This window comes from Leucoraja erinacea, chromosome 30 (genome assembly GCF_028641065.1).
Source record: "Leucoraja erinacea ecotype New England chromosome 30, Leri_hhj_1, whole genome shotgun sequence".
Lineage (NCBI taxonomy): Eukaryota > Metazoa > Chordata > Chondrichthyes > Rajiformes > Rajidae > Leucoraja > Leucoraja erinaceus.
Genome location: NC_073406.1, coordinates 21,871,426 through 21,889,301, shown reverse-complemented (window position 1 = coordinate 21,889,301; position 17,876 = coordinate 21,871,426). Strand labels below are relative to the sequence as shown.

The window sequence follows — 17,876 nt, the reverse complement described above, 5'->3', positions numbered from 1 at the left end:
AGCTACCTCCTGGTTTCGCCTTGTAGGAGGTGATTGCATTCAGGCCGAACTTCTGTCTCATCCTCCAGCTTGGAGCAGAAGGCCCTTTTGGCCTTTTTGATGGCCTTACCAAGGTTGTATCTGGACTTCTTGAAGACCACTGTATCATCAGACATGAATGCCCGGTGTCTGGTCTTCAGAAGAGTGCGGATCTCAGAGTTCATCCAAGCAAGATTGGGAAACACTCGGAAGGTTTTTGTAGGGATGCAGTCCTCCACACATTTCTTTATGAAGTCTGTAACGACTGTGGCGTATTCGTGCAGGTCCGTTGCAGAGTTCCTGAACATTGACCCCACCCCCCCCCCCCCCCCCCCCCCCCCCCCCCCCCCCCCCCCCCCCCCCCCCCCCCCCCCCCCCCCCCCCCCCCCCCCCCCCACCCACCACCCCCCCCCCCCCCCCCCCCCCCCCCCCCCCCCCCCCCCCCCCACCAGCTCTGTACAGTCCTCACCTCTGGGGGTGCGCTCTTCAATTGCACGGTGTGGTTGGATTTACCGAAGTGAGAGCGACCCAGATGCACAGTTTGATACATTTACATACTGCCTGTACTGCATCTATTTTAGGCTTTCCTTGAGCAGTTTCAAAATAACTAACCTCTGAGTGCATTGCCCTTTGCTATATTTTAGACCCAGTGCCATTAGTTCAAATGTTAATCAGTTGTCAAGTAATCAAGTAAACAAAACCACAATGTGACATTTGTTTTTGAATACTCCCAAAATAAGCTGGTTCCGTTCAAAATCTGAATTGAAATACAAAAAAGAGGAATTAAATATTAACAGGAAGTGCTTGCAAATGACTTAAGGTGGCTCCTCCCATTGTGAAAGCTGTCTAGTTTACAAAGGAGGTGACTTCACTAGTCCCACATGGTTAACATTGTAACTGCACAGGTATCCAAACTTATTTATGATTTGTGTAGGAAGGAACTTAGTTTAAAACAAAGATGGAGTAACTCAGCAGGTCAGACAGCATCTCTGGAGAAAAGGAATAGGTGATGTTTCAGGTCAAGACCCTTTTCTTGGACAGTGAGTAAGAGGAAAGGGAAACGAGAGATAGAGACGGTGATGTATTTGCTGCCCGGAGATGATGCTGTGGCGGGCCGTCTCGGAGCGGGGACGGCGTTCTGGCTTTCGGCGGCGGCGACATCACCACGGAGGTCCGCTGGACTGGAGGGCGGCATCTCCGTCTTGGATCGATCGCCTCAGCGCAGAGGGAGAACAAGGAGGGAAGAGACGGAGACTAAGACTTTGCCTCCATCACAGTGAGGATGTGCTTGGTGAACTCACTGTGGTGGATGTTTAATTTGTGTTTATTGTATGTTTTGTTTTTATTGGTTCTGTGTATGACTGCAGGCAACATAATTTCGTTCAGACCGAAAGGTCTGAATGACAATAAAGGAATCTAATTCTAATTCTTTCAATCGGCTATAATTTCCTCAATCCTGCTGTCTTCCCCACAAGTTCAAAAGGGCTGTGTAAGTTAGTAATACAAATAATCCTCCATGGCTATCTGAAGGAAGGGTGCACTTCAGCATCTAAAACAATGCCAGCTCCACCTACAAGCCAATTTGCATTAAACTGTTTTAAATTAACTGACATAGCAAGGGGCAAAACCAGTTTAGTTTAGAGATACAGTGCAGGAACAGGCCCTTTCGCCCACCGAGCCCGCGCCAACCACCTATCCACGTACACTAGCACTATCCTTCATACTAGGGACAATTTACAATATTTACTGGTCAATTAACCTACAAACCCGCACGTCTTTGGAGTTTGGGAAGCAACAGGAGAATCCGGGGGAAACCCAGTCACGGGGAGAACGTACAAACTCCGGACTGACAGCACCCGTAGTCAGGATCTCATCAGGGTCTCTGGTGCTGTAAGGCAGCAACCCCACTGTGCCGCCACAGTTCTATTATGGTGTGTAGCAATTCCTTTATATGGACATTTCAACACAGATGGTAACTCCTCAGTGTAAAGGCATTATAAGTGGATTCAAGTGGATTTAAATTCAAGGAGATCCACCCAACAAAATGATGATGTTAATGTCTAGTCGTTTAATTATTTCAACATTCAAAGCATATAATACAAAAATTATTCCCAACAATAGTTACACACCAGGACCTCTGAAACAATCACCTGCCCAAACTACAGGATGTAAATTTGTCTTGTACTTTGATTAGTAATAACCATTGTTAAATGGGCAATTATTCAATTGCAGAATCAATACTTGTGTTCCTTCCTCAATTCACTCATCACCCCAGTATAAGCAACCCACTCGACTGGCATGTCATCCACCTATGTGAATAGTCCATCAATTTCCAGCACATCATAGCTGCATTGTGCACTCTTCAAAATACACCATATTAACTTACAATCGCTATTCCATGAGTGCATAGAACATAGAACAGAACAGCACGGGAGCGGACCAGTCAGCCCACAATGTCTGTGCCGAACACTGACGTCACCTGCCTGTACATGATCCATATCCCTCTATTTTGCTGCACTTCCCTGTGCGTATCCAAAAGCCTCTCAAACGCCACATCGTAATGAGTTTTGAGGCCTCCACAATCACCCCAGGCAATGTGTTCCAGGCCTCCATCACACTGAGTAAAAAAAAACTTGCCCCACACATCTCCGTTAAACGCTTCACCTCTCACCTTACAGCTATGCCCTCGAGTGTTGGACACTTCCACCCTGGGAGAAAGGTTCCTTCTGCCGACCCTTTCTATGTCTCTTATAATTTTATATACTTGTATTGTCTTCCCACAACCTCCGTCGTAACTCTATTAGACGGGGCATTGAACATCATTTGCTGGTTCATCTCCCATGTGTATGTCATGTGAACATGGAAATCTCTCATTTTCTCTCATCTTTGCCAGGACTAAAAGTTGCAAGTTCTGGCCATGAGCACAGTGGGAGCAACTTCAGGACTTGCTACATTAATTTGATTGTTAAAGGTGGCAGCTCATCACCACATCATCTTCAAGGGGAACCAACGAAGGAACGTAAATGCTGGCCTTGCCAGCGGCAACCGCGTCCTTAGAATTAATTTAAAAGCCCCCCCAGGCCTTTCAATATCCTTGGAGCAGCACACTAATCATCAAAATGGTTGCTAAACAAATCTTAGCTTCTATCAATGTCTTGCCCTCAAAACCCATTAGGAGGCAGAATTAAATACCAGTAATTAATTATTTAATCTGTACCCACCTCCAGGCAAAATGCAAATCCATCCTTTCCGGCAGAAGAACAATCTTTAAGCTAATGAATGAGAATTAGCCAATTCAAAAATTACAATCATGAACTACATCCTGTTATTTCAGTACATCCGTGAAGAACAATATAACCTCAAACCTATAATTTTATCTTCAAATTTTTATTAATGTAATTTTATTTATAAAAATACAATTGCAGTGAGCAGTTATTTGCTTGGACTGAAACACAAGGTAGTGTCAATAAGAGGGCGGCACAGTGGTAGATTTGCTGCCTTACAGCGCCTGTGCTGACTGTACGAAGTTTGGTCGTTCTTCCCGTGACATGCGTGAGTTTTCTCTGGATGCTCCAGTTTCCTACCACACTCCAAAGACATACAGGTTTGTAGGTTAATTGGCTTGGTAAAACTGTCCCTGGTGTGTGTTAGTATTAGTGTGCGGGAATCGCTGGTCGGCACAGACTCAGGTGAATTGGACAGTACCCTAACTTATGAAAGTACCATTCAGAAACCTGATAACTGAGGGGACGAAGCTGCTCCTGAAGGACAAATACCAGAAATTTATAGAATTCTACTGTGACAGTACCTTCATCATCACAATTCTTTTAACTACTCAGGGCAGCAGCTCCACCACCTTCAAGAACATTTACAGTAGTCAGAAAATACAGCCAGTGGCAGACATTTCTTGTGCAGATAAAAAAAAAGGAAATTCAGTGGGGCTACAATAAAGTCACAACTTGTTTTTGCAGGGAAAGCCAACAGTGCCTATTTAGGTCCCCTGCAACTGCATAACACAATCCTCCCCAGATTGGCACAGAGTAAACAAAGACTTAAAGTTCTGTGGAATTTTCGAGAAAGCAATTTCTCATCTAAAACATTATGTTTATGAGGAGGCTATTGTCATGAAAACTTTCCATAAACACAGTTTCGAGAATGTTTGACGACTTACCAGCTGTTCCCTCGGCACACCTTCCTCCCTCCCCGGAGGCGAGTCTGACTGCAAACAGAATAAATATTAGGTTAGAGCATCATCTACTGGATGGCTTCTTAACTGAACTGCATCCGCCTAATTGACACCATATAGATAGCAATGCAATTCTGGGAAAACTGGAAATAGTGCGTGATGAGAAATTACATGTATTTTTCAACTGGGAACACTTTCTCTCGATATTGAATCTTCCCATTTTACTCAGTTTCTTTCCTTTTTGTGAAGTGTTGGCATTTTCAACAATATTGACAGTATCTGTCAGCATCATTCCATTCAGCTCTGCAAGTAACTTGGGACTGGATCTGGCTGATTCATCTTAGAAGTTCCTTTGCAGGGAAATGGAAGAGGTTTTCAGTAATTCACTGAAGGCAAGCCAGAAACAACTGAGAGTGCGGCCTAGGGAAATGTGTGGCAAATTTGCACCTCACCACTACTGTAACATAACACATTAAGACATCAACATGTTCGTCTGAATAGTCTGTGACAATTTGAACTCCACGCTAACGCCACTCTCTGGCTACTAATCGTTCTTCTTGCACAAAGTAGTAACTGGGGGAATAAGCATTCTTGTACATGGCACAGTGACATCACCGCCTCTTCCAACACCAAAGTACAGTCCAAATACAAGTGAGAACTCATCTCTACATTACCCAGACACAGTAAGAATAAACACGTTGGGCTTGTACATTTTGATACTAAACGAGAATTAATTCTACTTTAATGGCAATTCCAAGAGGCTTCACATTATTTATTTTAAACAGAATGTTATGCCTTAATAAGGAAACAAAGAGTTGCTTGGAAAACTACGGCAGGTCTAATTTTCCTTCTGCCTTTTTGTGTTTAGCACATCTAAGACCAAGGGAGAAAGTGAAAATAACTGAAGCAGATATGGCTACACTTTTGAATCCAGTATCATCAACAAGTAGGTGTGGACAAGTATGGGTCAAATGAAGCAGATAACCTTCTCCAAACTCCATGCACTCACCCTGAATGGGAAACTACAATCTTTAAAAAAGCCACACAAAACAATGTAGTTTCCCATGGTTATTTGCAATCTAGCTTGATGTTAAAATCAATATCAAAGATATTCAAAAGTTGCTCACACAGGTTAACAATCAGAAATACGCACATTAATAGAAACATTATTAGTCCAGCTTTTAGGGACAGTTTCTTCCCAGTTGTTATCAGGCAACAGAACTATTCTACCACAACTAGAGAACAGTCCTGAACTACTATCAATCTCATTGGAGATCCTCGGACTATCTTTCATCGGACTTTACTGGCTTAATCTTGCACTAAGCGTTATTTATGTTCTTCCCTTTATCATGCACACTGTGGACAGCTCAATTGTAATCATGGATTGTCTTTCCACTGACTGGTTAGCACACAACAAACGCTTTTCACTGTACCTCAGTACACATGACAATAAACTAAACTCAAACTACAGCAACACACAAGTGCTGGTACTGAAGATGGGCCCTGACCTGAAACTTCACCTATCCATGTTCTCCTCCAGCCTGACCTGGTGATTTAAACTTTTTTTTGCAAACCACCATCTGCAGTTCTTTGTATCTTCACACTCACATTACTTAGATTTACAAGTTGCTCAACTTGTTAATTAAACTGCTTACTAGAACAGAGTAGAGGATATATTTTGTGCAGCTTCCCTCTCCCCTAGTTCCCTTCCCGGCACTCCAGTCAGTCTGCAGCCAGTAACTTTTGAAGAAAAAGGTATGCTAATCCATTTGCCCAATGGATAAACTTTGTAAAGATTTTCTTTTTCTTTTTCCTATTTATGTGAAACCGTACTTTTTTCTATTATATTGTTTACCTAGATATATTTTTATAAATTGTGGTTTAAGTCTTTGAAACATCAACTTATAAGAGTAATTACTCACGTGATATGTTGTAATTAAAAGTTTTAAATGCTTCAGATTTTCAGAGTTGTTCAGGCTTGTACACTCTGGAGTTTGGAAGGATGAGAGGGATCTCATTGAAATATATAAGATTGTTAAGGGTTTAGACACGCTAGAGGCAGGAAACATGTTCCCGATGTTGGGGTAGTCCAGAACCAGGGGCCACAGTTTAAGAATAAGGAGTAAGCCAGTAAGAACGGAGACGAGGAAACACTTTTTCTCACAGAGAGTGGTGGGTCTGTGGAATTCTCTGCCTCAGAGGGCGGTGGAGGAGAGTTCTCTGGATGCTTTCAAGAGAGAGCTAGATTGAAGGGCGGTGCTGGCTCGAAGGGCCTACTCCTGCACCTATTGTCTATTGTTGGGATCTAGAACACAATCTGAGGTGGTCGGTGAAACCAACTCGATAATTACCAACACCATCTCTGCAAATGCCTGCAAAGTCAAAGAGGATAGCAAACCAAGCAGCATCCCCTCCTCAACCAACACCCGTGATGGAGGCCATGGTTGGGCTCGGTAGGTTCTGCAGGGTGGCCACATCTTTTGCACGTTCAACACCAGTCTCCCAAAACAGTGGGAGGATATTGTCAGGTCAGGAAAATAAAGATTCAAGGATGTGCTCAATGCTACCCAAAGGAACAATAAGATCCCCAATAACTCCTGGGTACCTCCAACTCATGACGTCCAAAGTGAAAAGAAATAATTCAGGAATGGTATTGTGGCCATGCATTGGCAGCACATGGAAGCCCTGTGTAAGCAGCAGCAGCAGCAGCAGCAGCAGCAGCAGACCACTTCAGAAGCTGCCCGCCCACCCATCCCATCATCCACCTCCTCCATACCTGGCAAACAATCTGTGGTACCCTCACCAGCCTGCTAGCCACGTATCCACCCACAATATCAGAATGAAAAGCAAGCTATCCTCGAACCCAAGGGACCATCTACTGTCTGAAAAGAAAGATGTCCAAAGGGATCCCTAATCCTTGTCACTTCTGGGTAGTTCTGTTCCTACTCTCCACCCACCCCGCCCCACCCTCCACCCCCAGATGGAACAAGGATAGAGCCCCCAGGTCCTCGCCCTCCACCCCATCGGCCACCCCATCCAACACATCATCTTCCAACATTTCCACCACCTCCAACGTGATCTCGCCATCAGCCACATCTTCCCAAGGCCACACTTTCTGCCATCCGCAGAGACCGCTCGCTACACAACTCCTTGTTTCATTCATCCCTTCAGTTCAGTTTAGTTTATTGTCACGTGTACCGAGGTACAGTGAAAAGCTTTGGTTACCCTGGATGCTTTCCCTCCAAACTTCATCACAGGATTACATATATGACCAATTTATAACTTAAACATTCTAGATTCTTGAACAGACTCTTACAAACCTTGCCCAAAAATGGCTCTAAAACATATCATTTGCACTGTAAGGTTTTGATCACACTATGTATATTTAATAATTTGAGAAACTATACAGACTTGGGTTGCTATGTAACAAAACAGAAACATTGCTCTACTTAAAGGTTACCCCTTTCAGAGCTCCTATGAGACTCATAAAATTTCAACTGGCGCTCTGCTAAGAAAAACAAAAGTAATGAGGAATAAAAATAAAATTCACAGTGATAAATACTACAAAAGGAGAAATTCAGGGCAATGTATATATATCTTCCAGAAAATCAAACATCTGTCTCTTCAAGCACAAAAATAATTGCAAATTTGTGTTCATTGTTTTGAAAACCTTGTTCTGAGAGGTCATCCATGCCATGGAAATAATATTACTTATAATTAATTCTTAATAAGTACAGCAGTACATCAGGAGATCCCAGTTCCCGTTTGCAGGCAGAGGATAAGAAAATAATATGCATCCAAGTATAAGAAGCAAATGCAAAACAAAGTAACAGCTTTGGTCCCATCAAAGCCATTCGAACTATTGTCCGGTGGAATTATTTCAACGTGAGCATGTTCCTCCGCTCAGTCCGTCTTCACCCATCTGATCTCCCAGTTGCTCAGCACTTCAACTCCCCTTCCCATTCCCAATCTGATCTTTCTATCCTGGGCCTCCTCCATTGTCAGAGTGAGGCCCAGCTCAAATTGGAGGAACAGCACCTCATATTTCACTTGGGCACCTTACACCCCAGCGGTAGACAATAGACAATAGGTGCAGGAGTAGGCCATTCGGCCTTTTGAGCCAGCACCGCAATTCAATGTGATCATGGCTGATCATCCCCAATCAGTACCCCGTCCCTGCCTTCTCCCCATATCCCCTGACTCTGATATTTTTAAGAGCCCTATTTAGCTCTCTCTTGAAAGCATCCAGAGAACCTGCCTCCACATTGAACAATGTGACTTCTCTAACTTCAGATAGACCTTTGCTTTCTCTCTCCATCCCCTCCCCCTTCCCAGTTCTCCCACTGGTCTTACTGTCTCCAACTACATTCTATCTTTGTCCCGCCCCCTCCCCTTACATCAGTCTGAAGAAGGATCTCGACCCGAAACGTCACCCATTCTTTCCCTCCAGAGACGCTGCCTGACCCGCTGTGTCTACCTTCGGTTTAAACCAGCATCTGCAGTTCTTTCCCACACATGTTCCCAATCTCACCGTCAACGGCTGGTCTTCAACATAAACTCAATGCTGTCCCACCTGGTTAATCTTTTAGAGAACTTCCAAACAAAAGAACCAACAGTGAGTCTTCAGGATGCTTTTCCCTCTCATGGAAATGTGGTCATCACAGCAATGGAAGGAAATCCAGCTGTCAATATATGCGTAGCAAGGACCTTCCGACCATAAAGATAGAAACAACAGGAAAATCAGCTTTTGGTAGCTTTGCTTGAAGTATACGCACTGTCCAGAATATCAGAGCTCTCTCTTCATCTGCCAAATGTACAATAAGATCTTCTGTCAACTTGAAATGGTAGACGGGTACAACACAAAAAATGAATTGTGTAGGAAAGAACTGCAGATGTTGGTTTAAACCGAAGAGATACACAAAATGCTGGAGGAACTTAGTGGTGCAGGCAACACCATTGGAGAGAAGGAATGGGTCGAGACGTTTCGGGGCGAGACCCTCCTTCAGACTAAGGGTCAGGGAAAAGGGGATACAAAATGCTGGAGGAACTTTACTTTCCCCTGACCCCGTCTGAAGAAGGGTCCCCACCCGAAACATCACCCATTCCTTCTCTCCAGACATGCTGCCTGTCCCGCTGAGTTCCGCCAGCATTTTGTGTCTGTCTTCACACAAAATAAATCAACAGAAATGAACAAACTGGAACATTTAGTTTAGTTTAATGTCACGTGTGGATGAAAGCTATTTTTGTTGCGTGCTATCCAGTCAGTGGAAAGACTATATATGACTACAATCGAGCCATCCACAGCGTAGAGATACAGGAAAAGGGAATAACATTTAATGCAAGATATAGCCCAGCAAAGTAGGTTAAAGTCAGTCCGAAGGTCTCCAATGTGGTAGATGGTAGCTTAGGACTCTCTAACTATTGATAGGATGGTTGCCTGATAACAGCCGGGAAGAAACTGTCCCTGAATCTGAAGATTCCCAATTCCTTTCTGAAGGAGCACATTGTCAAATGTACAATCTATCCGCTAGATAGATTCAAGATTTACCACGGACAATAACCACAGGGCAATAGATGCAGATTAATGTATTGTAATATACACCAGAATGGCCTGCCTCTGTATTGTGTGACAGCAGTGTCAGTTGCTTCACCAAATCAACTTTAAACTCAGAGAATACATTATAGGAGACCAACGTTTATTGAAAAATAAATTAAACAGTAACCTCAGGTGTTTCTCTCACAGGTGTTTTGTTTTTTCCGTAAGTCCGTCGTGTATATGTGTTTATACCACACATGTTGGCTGATTGTTCCCACACAACTCCCCAGCTACAATATTTAACAGACTGGGACACCTCATCCTTACTCCTAGGGGACTGCTAGAGTACCTTGAGGTGACGTGGCAGTCAGCAAACTCAGAACAGAGACTATTGGTGTGCACACCACGCAGTGAAAGAAAACAGTCAAAATTTCCAGTGTTTATAACATAAATCCTCAAAGAGAAGGTTGCAGCAAAGACTTAGAAACATAGAAACATAGAAATTAGGTGCAGGAGTAGGCCATTCGGCCCTTCGAGCCTGCACCGCCAATCAATATGATCATGGCTGATCATCCAACTCAGTATCCCGTACCTGCCTTCTCTTCATACCCCCTGATCCCCTTAGCCACAAGGGCCACATCTAACTCCCTCTTAAATATAGCCAATGAACTGGCCTCAACTACTTAATTTAAAAACTGGCACCAAAAGAAAGCGAGGACAGTTTTCTCGCCTTTTTGATGCCCACGTGTGGTTGATGGAACAACATAACTACAATGATCTAATAATGCAAATTTCAGAATGAATTCACAAATTTACAATTACGGTGAAAAGCTTTTGTTGCGTGCTAACCAGTCATCAGAAAGACAATACATGATTACAACCGATCCATTTACAGCGTATAGATACATGGTAGATGATATTTTGTGCAACAAATATTCGGTAAAATGCGGTTTCACAATCCAAAAATAAAAATAAAGTGCAGTTGCAAACAAGGTTGCCTAGTATCAAGCTTTGAGAGGCAATTTTAAGTGAGATAACGCAGTTCAGGGGATACAAAATGGATTAGACTGTTTGATCACAGGTGGTTCATTTGTCATAATTGTTTGTGCCACGTGTTCAAGTTTCCTTTGTACAAACAGAAAATTGTGTATTGTTTGTGCCACGTGTTCAAGTTTCCTTTGTACAAACAGAAAAATGCTCCCTTCATCATTTGACGATGCTGATATAACACAAATAAGAAATTGGCCAGATATAATGAAGCATGCATTTAATTAAAATAATGTGTATTCTTTATCTTCTAGAGACGTCCATTTTACACAAAAACAATGGGAAATGGTGCCGAATCAATTTGTCCTGGCAAACAGCATTATTGCTTCAATCAATGGTCAATGCAAATCCTATTTGACTTAGGGGTAAAAATAATATTGAAATAAAGTGCTGAAAGTATGGTTGGACACCCTCTGTGCAATAAGATCAAGTCTTTGTATGTGAGTTAACATTCCAGTATTGGTGTTGTGAAGTGATTTCAGTTTAGTTTAGTATGGGCCCCAAGTTTGTGCAACTCAAAAATAATTGCTACGGGTGCTGTGCTGGGTAAATGTATCACAATACTGTCTAATACTCCCAGTCACCTGTCTCAAAACGACAACAGCACTGTTTGAGCACTGCACCCCTGTGCCAGTAGATAGGCACACGCTCTATCACATTTCTTGTTCCGATTTGAGGGGAGGGGGTGCAAGTTTCAAACTAAATCACAGATTTGCTCAGTGGGCAGATTACAATTAGAGACATCACTGCACCCATGAACAATTCCACTGCAAAAGGTGCCACCTGCAGGACAGGAGGAGGAAAATGCAGAAGAGAAAGTGTCTGGAGTAACTTAGCGAGTCAGGAAGCATATCTGGAGAACATGGATAGTGACGTTACAGGTTGGGACCCTTCTTCCCCGACCTCTCACATCACCTACCCATGTTCTCCAGATGTTGCCTGACCCACTGAGATACTCAAGTACTTTGTAGTTTTTTTTTTGTAAACCAGCATCTGAAGATCCTAGCTTTTTTTTTTAAATATCCCATTATACAACTGAAACAGAATGGATGAGTGATAACTATTGAATAGTTTCCCCCCCCCCCTCCTCAAAATCCCCATTTGCCCATGATTTGTAAGCTGCAAGAGCTCAAATTGATGCCTGTTGTTGCACTGGGGTTCTGGTAAGATTAACAATCCCTTCAGTTTCACCTTTCTCATATAACAAGCAATACCCCACTATCCGTTCTACATCAGCTTTTGCAAGCATTCAGATCGCAATTATTTACAACCATTTGACGTTTCTTGTGCAGCGGGATGGTGCAAACAAGATTTCACAACACATTTATTTCTTACGGAACAAATTTCAATGGAAATTTGTCATGCTACCACAATTTTTCATTATTAAATTTATCCTTCCAACCTTCTGGAGATAATTTAAAAACTGAGCAGATTTTTTCACACCTTTTGGATAAGGCACGGACTTGCCCATCTTCCTTAGGTGAGCAGGAAAGTGTCATGGCACTGTTTCAAAGTAAAGGGGAGTTATCCCTGGCACCCTGGGCAACATTTCTCACCTGGTTTATACAAGGATCATCAAGTTATTATCACAATGCAGCTTCGCTGTGCACAAAATAAACATATTTCTTGTATCTCAACAGTGAATACTCGCAATAACAAATCTCGAAAGCAGATTTAGGTTAAAGCAGCCCGTTCCACAACCCCTCCACCTCCGCAAGTCACCCAATGAGATGGTACCATGTGGTGGGAGCTTCCGGTTGCGGCAGTGGAGAGAGCGAGCAGCATGAAGCACGAAGGCAATGCGAGTACCCGGCCTGTTCCTGGCGCACCGCATGTAGGACTGGGAGCTCAGCTGCTCTCCGTCCTGTGAATTCCCGCATTTAACTCCCCCAATCACCGTGTTTCAACCCTCCCGGCCTTGGGTAAAACTTGGGACGACACAGTGGCACAAGTGGAGTTGCTGCCTTACAGTGCCAGAGGCACAGGTTCATTCAATACTGACCATAGTCGCTGTACATACAGAGATTTACGTATGAACGCGTGGATTTTCTCCGGGTGTTCCGGCTTTCCTCCCACTCCAAAGACGTGGGTTAATTGGCTTTGGTAAAATTGTAAAATGTCCCTAGTGTGTGTAGGATAATGCTAATGTACATGATGATCGATGGTTGGTGCGGACTCGGTGGGCCGAAGGGCCTGTTTCTGCGCTGTATCTCGAAAGTCTAAATTATGATACAGCATATTGCTATCTCCTCTATGAATAGATTTTCATCCAAATTAGAGAACAGGGATTGGGGGCAGATGTTAATCTACAGATTACTCCAAAAATATATCCATAAAGAAATAGAAAAATATAAATTATTACAATTCAATCTAACTTTTAAACCTTCTGGCTAGTTAACAGCATTGAAAAGTCAAGTGGGTGTGGCGAAAGTAAAATGGAGGTATCATTCACTTTCAATCCATAATGAACATTAGACCAGACTACGAGAGTTTTATATTCATCACCAGATGTTTGCCAGATGCAAAGACTGGCAAAATGCCAACACTATTGACGTTGCGGGCAGCGCAGTGGTGAGCAATACAGGATGCTTGCACACAGCCCAGGCCAAGAGAGTTCAATCCTGACCTTGGGCTGCAGTGTCCAGAGACTACACGTTCTCCCCGTGACCCGACAGGCTTCCCCCAAACGCCTGTTTCCTACGCTCTGGTTTCTTCCCACATCCCAAAGCACGTTGGTCGGTAGGTTAATTGGCTGCTGTAACTTACTCCTAGTACAGGTGGGTGGCTGGAGTATTGGAATGAGTTAAAGAATGCGCAAAAAAACAAAAAATTACAAGATAGTGAAGGGAGTGGGATTGCTTTGTTAACTTGGAGTCTCACTAGGCCAGCATTCCCGTATGTTGTAAGAAAATATGAGGAATATGTTAGACGTGAACATGAGAATACAGGCAAATAATTCATGAACTGCATTTTTCTAAAAGTCTTGGACACCCAGGACTGAGGTGTATGAAACAGAGGTGTTTCAATTAGACAAGATGAACCTCCCTTAGATAAGAGATTAATAATTAGAACACAGATTTGAGGTACTTTATATAAAAGCTTGGAGGTCAGGGCAACACATTTCATCCAAGGAACAGTGAAGGTAGAGGCAGAGACATTCACCAAACGTCAAAAGTATTAGGATGGATCTTTGAAGAGCTGTATGCTGCAAGGCTGCACTTTGCAACCTAGTAGAGGAATTAAGTAGCTCAAACTTTGGCCACTGGAACTCCATCAGCCAAAAAATTGGAGTAGTTTGACTGGAGGAACAGCACCTCATATTCAGCTTGTGCAGCTTACAGCCAGATGCTGTGAACATAGAATTCTCCAGTTTTAGGTAACCAACCAACAGCATCCTCTCCCCTATTTGGGATAGTGGGAGAAATGGGTACACATCCATGTGTGGCTTCCCCTTGCCCCACCTGGATGCATGCCCATTTCTCCCACTCTTTTCCCCTTCCACTTATATCCCTTCCTACGACTTCACATTTCACATCCCTTCTCTCCTCATCTCAGAGCCTTTTGGCCTTTGTCCACTCATCTGTCAATCAGCACCCACCCCCCTCACCTATATCCACCTGGCAAGTGCCTAGTTTTGTTCTGTTCCCACCTCTCTTCCAACTTCCTCTCCCCTACTACAGTCAGTCTGAAGAAAGGCCCAAGCCCAAAACATTGCCAATCCACATACTGCCGATGAGTTACTCCAGCACGTTGTATCTTTTTTTGCTGCATTATAAGTTGGTGGCAACAAAAGACTACATACCATTTTTTGCACTACAGTGGACTTTTTTCTTCTTGTGTGTTTGCCCCAATGTCTTGATTTTTTTTTACTGCAGTTTTTTTTACTGTCTTGCAGAGTTCTGTGTAATTATGGATTATTTATGGTTTTGCGTGTTAGCTTGTGTCTATATGTCTGTGACGCTGTCACAAGCAAGATTTTCTCTGTACGTTTTCCTCACACTACTTTGTGCATGTGGCAATAAATTCAACTTGACATGAGGATCAGAGAAGGTTAATGAGTATGAGATAAAAGGTTGCAGAAAAGTGGGGAAGTGGACTGATATGAATCGTCAGCGAACCTGCAGTCACAACAGGCCGAACACTTTCTGTAAGATATCACGCTTCAGCATGTAGGTAGAAACAAGCACAGGTTTTCAGTACACGCTGTTGCCAGTGTGGGTCTTCTTTATTTTTCAAAAGTACACTGGGCATACTCACACATAGTCACGAGACTGATAAGATATAGAATATATCGCATGACACAAACCACACCATTCTAGTGTTTAAGAAAGAACTGCAGATGCTGAAAAATCAAAGGTAGACAAAAAACGCTGGAGAAACTCAGCGGGTGAGGCAGCATCTATGGAGAGAAGGAATTAGCGACGTTTCAGTACCCGAAACGTCACCAATTCCTTCTCTCCATAGATGCTGCCTCACCCGCTGAGTTTCTCCAGCATATTTTGTCACACCATTCTAGTACTCATTAGTTACCATTCTATACACTACACTGCTCTCCCCTTAGAAAGTAAAATAACTTGTTAATTAGACAAACAAGAATAATTTTATAAATTTAATCTTACGCATTCTTTCTGATCTCCTGAGTGTTTAGGCGGAGTGTCAGGATGTGGTTCTAAAGAGTTCTAAAGTTCAGGATCATTTACCTTTGTCTCTACTTTGTTTGGAGATTCTGCTCTTACATCTGAACTTGGAATAATACCAAAGTCTGACAGATGTACTTCTTCATTCTATGCTTTGCTCTTGAACCAGTTCATCCCTTGCTGGGATCATATGGTTTATGTGCACACTTCTAAAACATCCTCCAATTTCTACCAAGTACCTCCTGGTACCACACACTTCAACGACTGTTCGCACCTCCCATTTGTTTGCTTTGTAAGGGATGCTGAGAACACGAGCCTGATCAAGGGTACTGAACCTACGTTCTTTTTGACTTCCACCATAATGACGTTTCTAATCAGTTTGTTTGCGTTCAACCTTAGGAGATAGGTTAGGTAGAACCAAACTCAATCTAGTTCTGAGCCTTCTTCTCATGGGAAGTTCAGTTGGGGTATACCCTGTGGTAGATTGTGGCGTGGATGATATTTCAGTAAGAAACTAGCTAGCCGCTGTGACATACTGAATTCCTTACAAGAGCTTGTTTCTTGAGAGCTTCTTTGACTATCCTGACTGACCTTTCGGCTGCGCCATTAGATGCTGGATGGTAAGTTGGCACTAGAGTATGCTTGAAACCATTTAGCTTCATGAAAGTTTGGAACAGTGCAGCATGAAATTGGGGGCCGTTGTCAGAGACAAGCTCTTCAGGTAATCCATGACACACAAAGATAGACCACAATGTGTATATTGCTCTTTCTGTTGTGTTTGTACTCACATGTAGCACCTCAATCCACTTCGAGTAGCTATCTACCAAAACAAGAACATTATTATTCCCATGTTCACAAAAATCCACATGAACCCTCTGTAAAGATCTAGTAGGCCTAGACCATGTTTGCAAAGGGGTTTGGGCAGGCCTACTGCTACAACTCTGACAGGTGCTACATTTGCTTGCCATTGCTTCTATGTAATTGTCCAATCCTGGCCAATAAATGCAACCTCTGGCTGTAGACTTTATTCCCACAATACCTGTGTGGTCACTATGGAGTTCTTCAAGTAATCTTTGTCTTAAACAATTGGGTGCTACTACTCTGTGATACCAATTAATGCACCCTTGCTCACATGACAGTTCATGTCATCTATTGTGATAAGGTTTTAGTTCATTAGTACATGGCTTTATTTCTGAGCATCCACACAAAATGTGTTTGTATACTTGTTTAAGCACTGTGTTCTTTTGTTTGAAAGTTGATCAACAAGTGGATCAACACACCAACACCACAGAATGTGTCTCATCTCCGCTCCTTCCTGGGTATGGTACAGTATTACGCACAAGTTGTTGAACAAGGATAAAAAATGGAACTGGTCCAAAGAGCAACAAAACGCTGAAGATGCAGGTAAGAAGAGCTTGACCAGTGATGCACTACTTGTTTACAACTATACAAATTGCGAGTTAAAGTTAGCTTGTGATGCGGCTAGTTGTGGGGTAGGAGCTGTGATTTCATATGTAATGGAACATGGACAAGAAAAGCCCTTAGCATTTGCATCACGCACACTTACCAAGCGTGAGCGTAATTATGCACAAATCGAGAAAGAAGCCCTTTCGGGATCAAGAAATTCCGTCATTATCTGTTATGTAGGAAATTCACCCTGGTTACAGATCATAAGCCACTTCTTGCTGTTCTTGATCCTCGGTCAGCAATACCTACAATGGCAGCCTGGAGGACGTAGCCCTGGATAGTTCTCCTGTCACAGTATGACTACAGCATTGAGTATCGCAGCTCAAAAGAAAATGCTATCGCTGATGCATTGTCACGTTTGACTCACAAAGAATCAGATGTGGGCACTGAAGGTGCTATCTACGTCACAGAAGCAATGGGCAATTACTTTCCAGTCACAGCAGCTGAAACTCAAAAGTACAGGAAGGAGCAGAGTTGGACACATTCTGTGGTGTTGGTGGGTTTACCAGAGCTTCAATCTTTTCCTTCACTGGTTGTATTCCACACTGATCCACTTTCAAACCAACATACACTCTGTACGAATGCACATTTGCTTCTTTTCAACTTTTATTGTGAGCATCAAGCCGTTTTAACATTTCGCTGAGTATCTCCGGATTCTCCTCCTCAGTAACAGTCGCAATCAGCAAGTCATCTTGATTGCTCAAACAACGTGATGTTCCTTGCAGAATCTCGTCCATTGTAGCTTGGAAGATTTTTGGTGCTGACCACACCATAAGAATGAGCAGGTTAGCCTATGATGAGCGTTTATCGGCAATGGGCCTGTACTCGCTGAAGTTCAGAAGAATGAGGAGGGACTTCATTGAAACATAGAGAATAATGAAAGGCTTGGATAGAGTGGATGTGGAGAGGATGTTTTCACTAGTGAGTGTCTAGGACTAGAGGTCATAGTGTCAGAATTAAAAGACGTTCTTTTAGGAAGATGAGG

General features: G+C 43.0%; 1 protein-coding gene across 1 annotated transcript in view; it reads right to left on the bottom strand.

Moving 5' to 3' along the window:
* pex14 (peroxisomal biogenesis factor 14) overlaps positions 1–4,243 on the bottom strand; it is a gene marked incomplete at its 5' end in the record, with an annotated part of 239,068 nt that extends 234,825 nt beyond the window's left edge. Inside the window, one exon of the mRNA XM_055659021.1 lies at positions 4,190–4,243. Coding sequence (XP_055514996.1) covers positions 4,190–4,243 — 54 coding nt within the window. The remainder of the gene's footprint in view (positions 1–4,189) is intronic.
* Between the last annotated feature and the right edge of the window lie 13,633 nt (positions 4,244–17,876).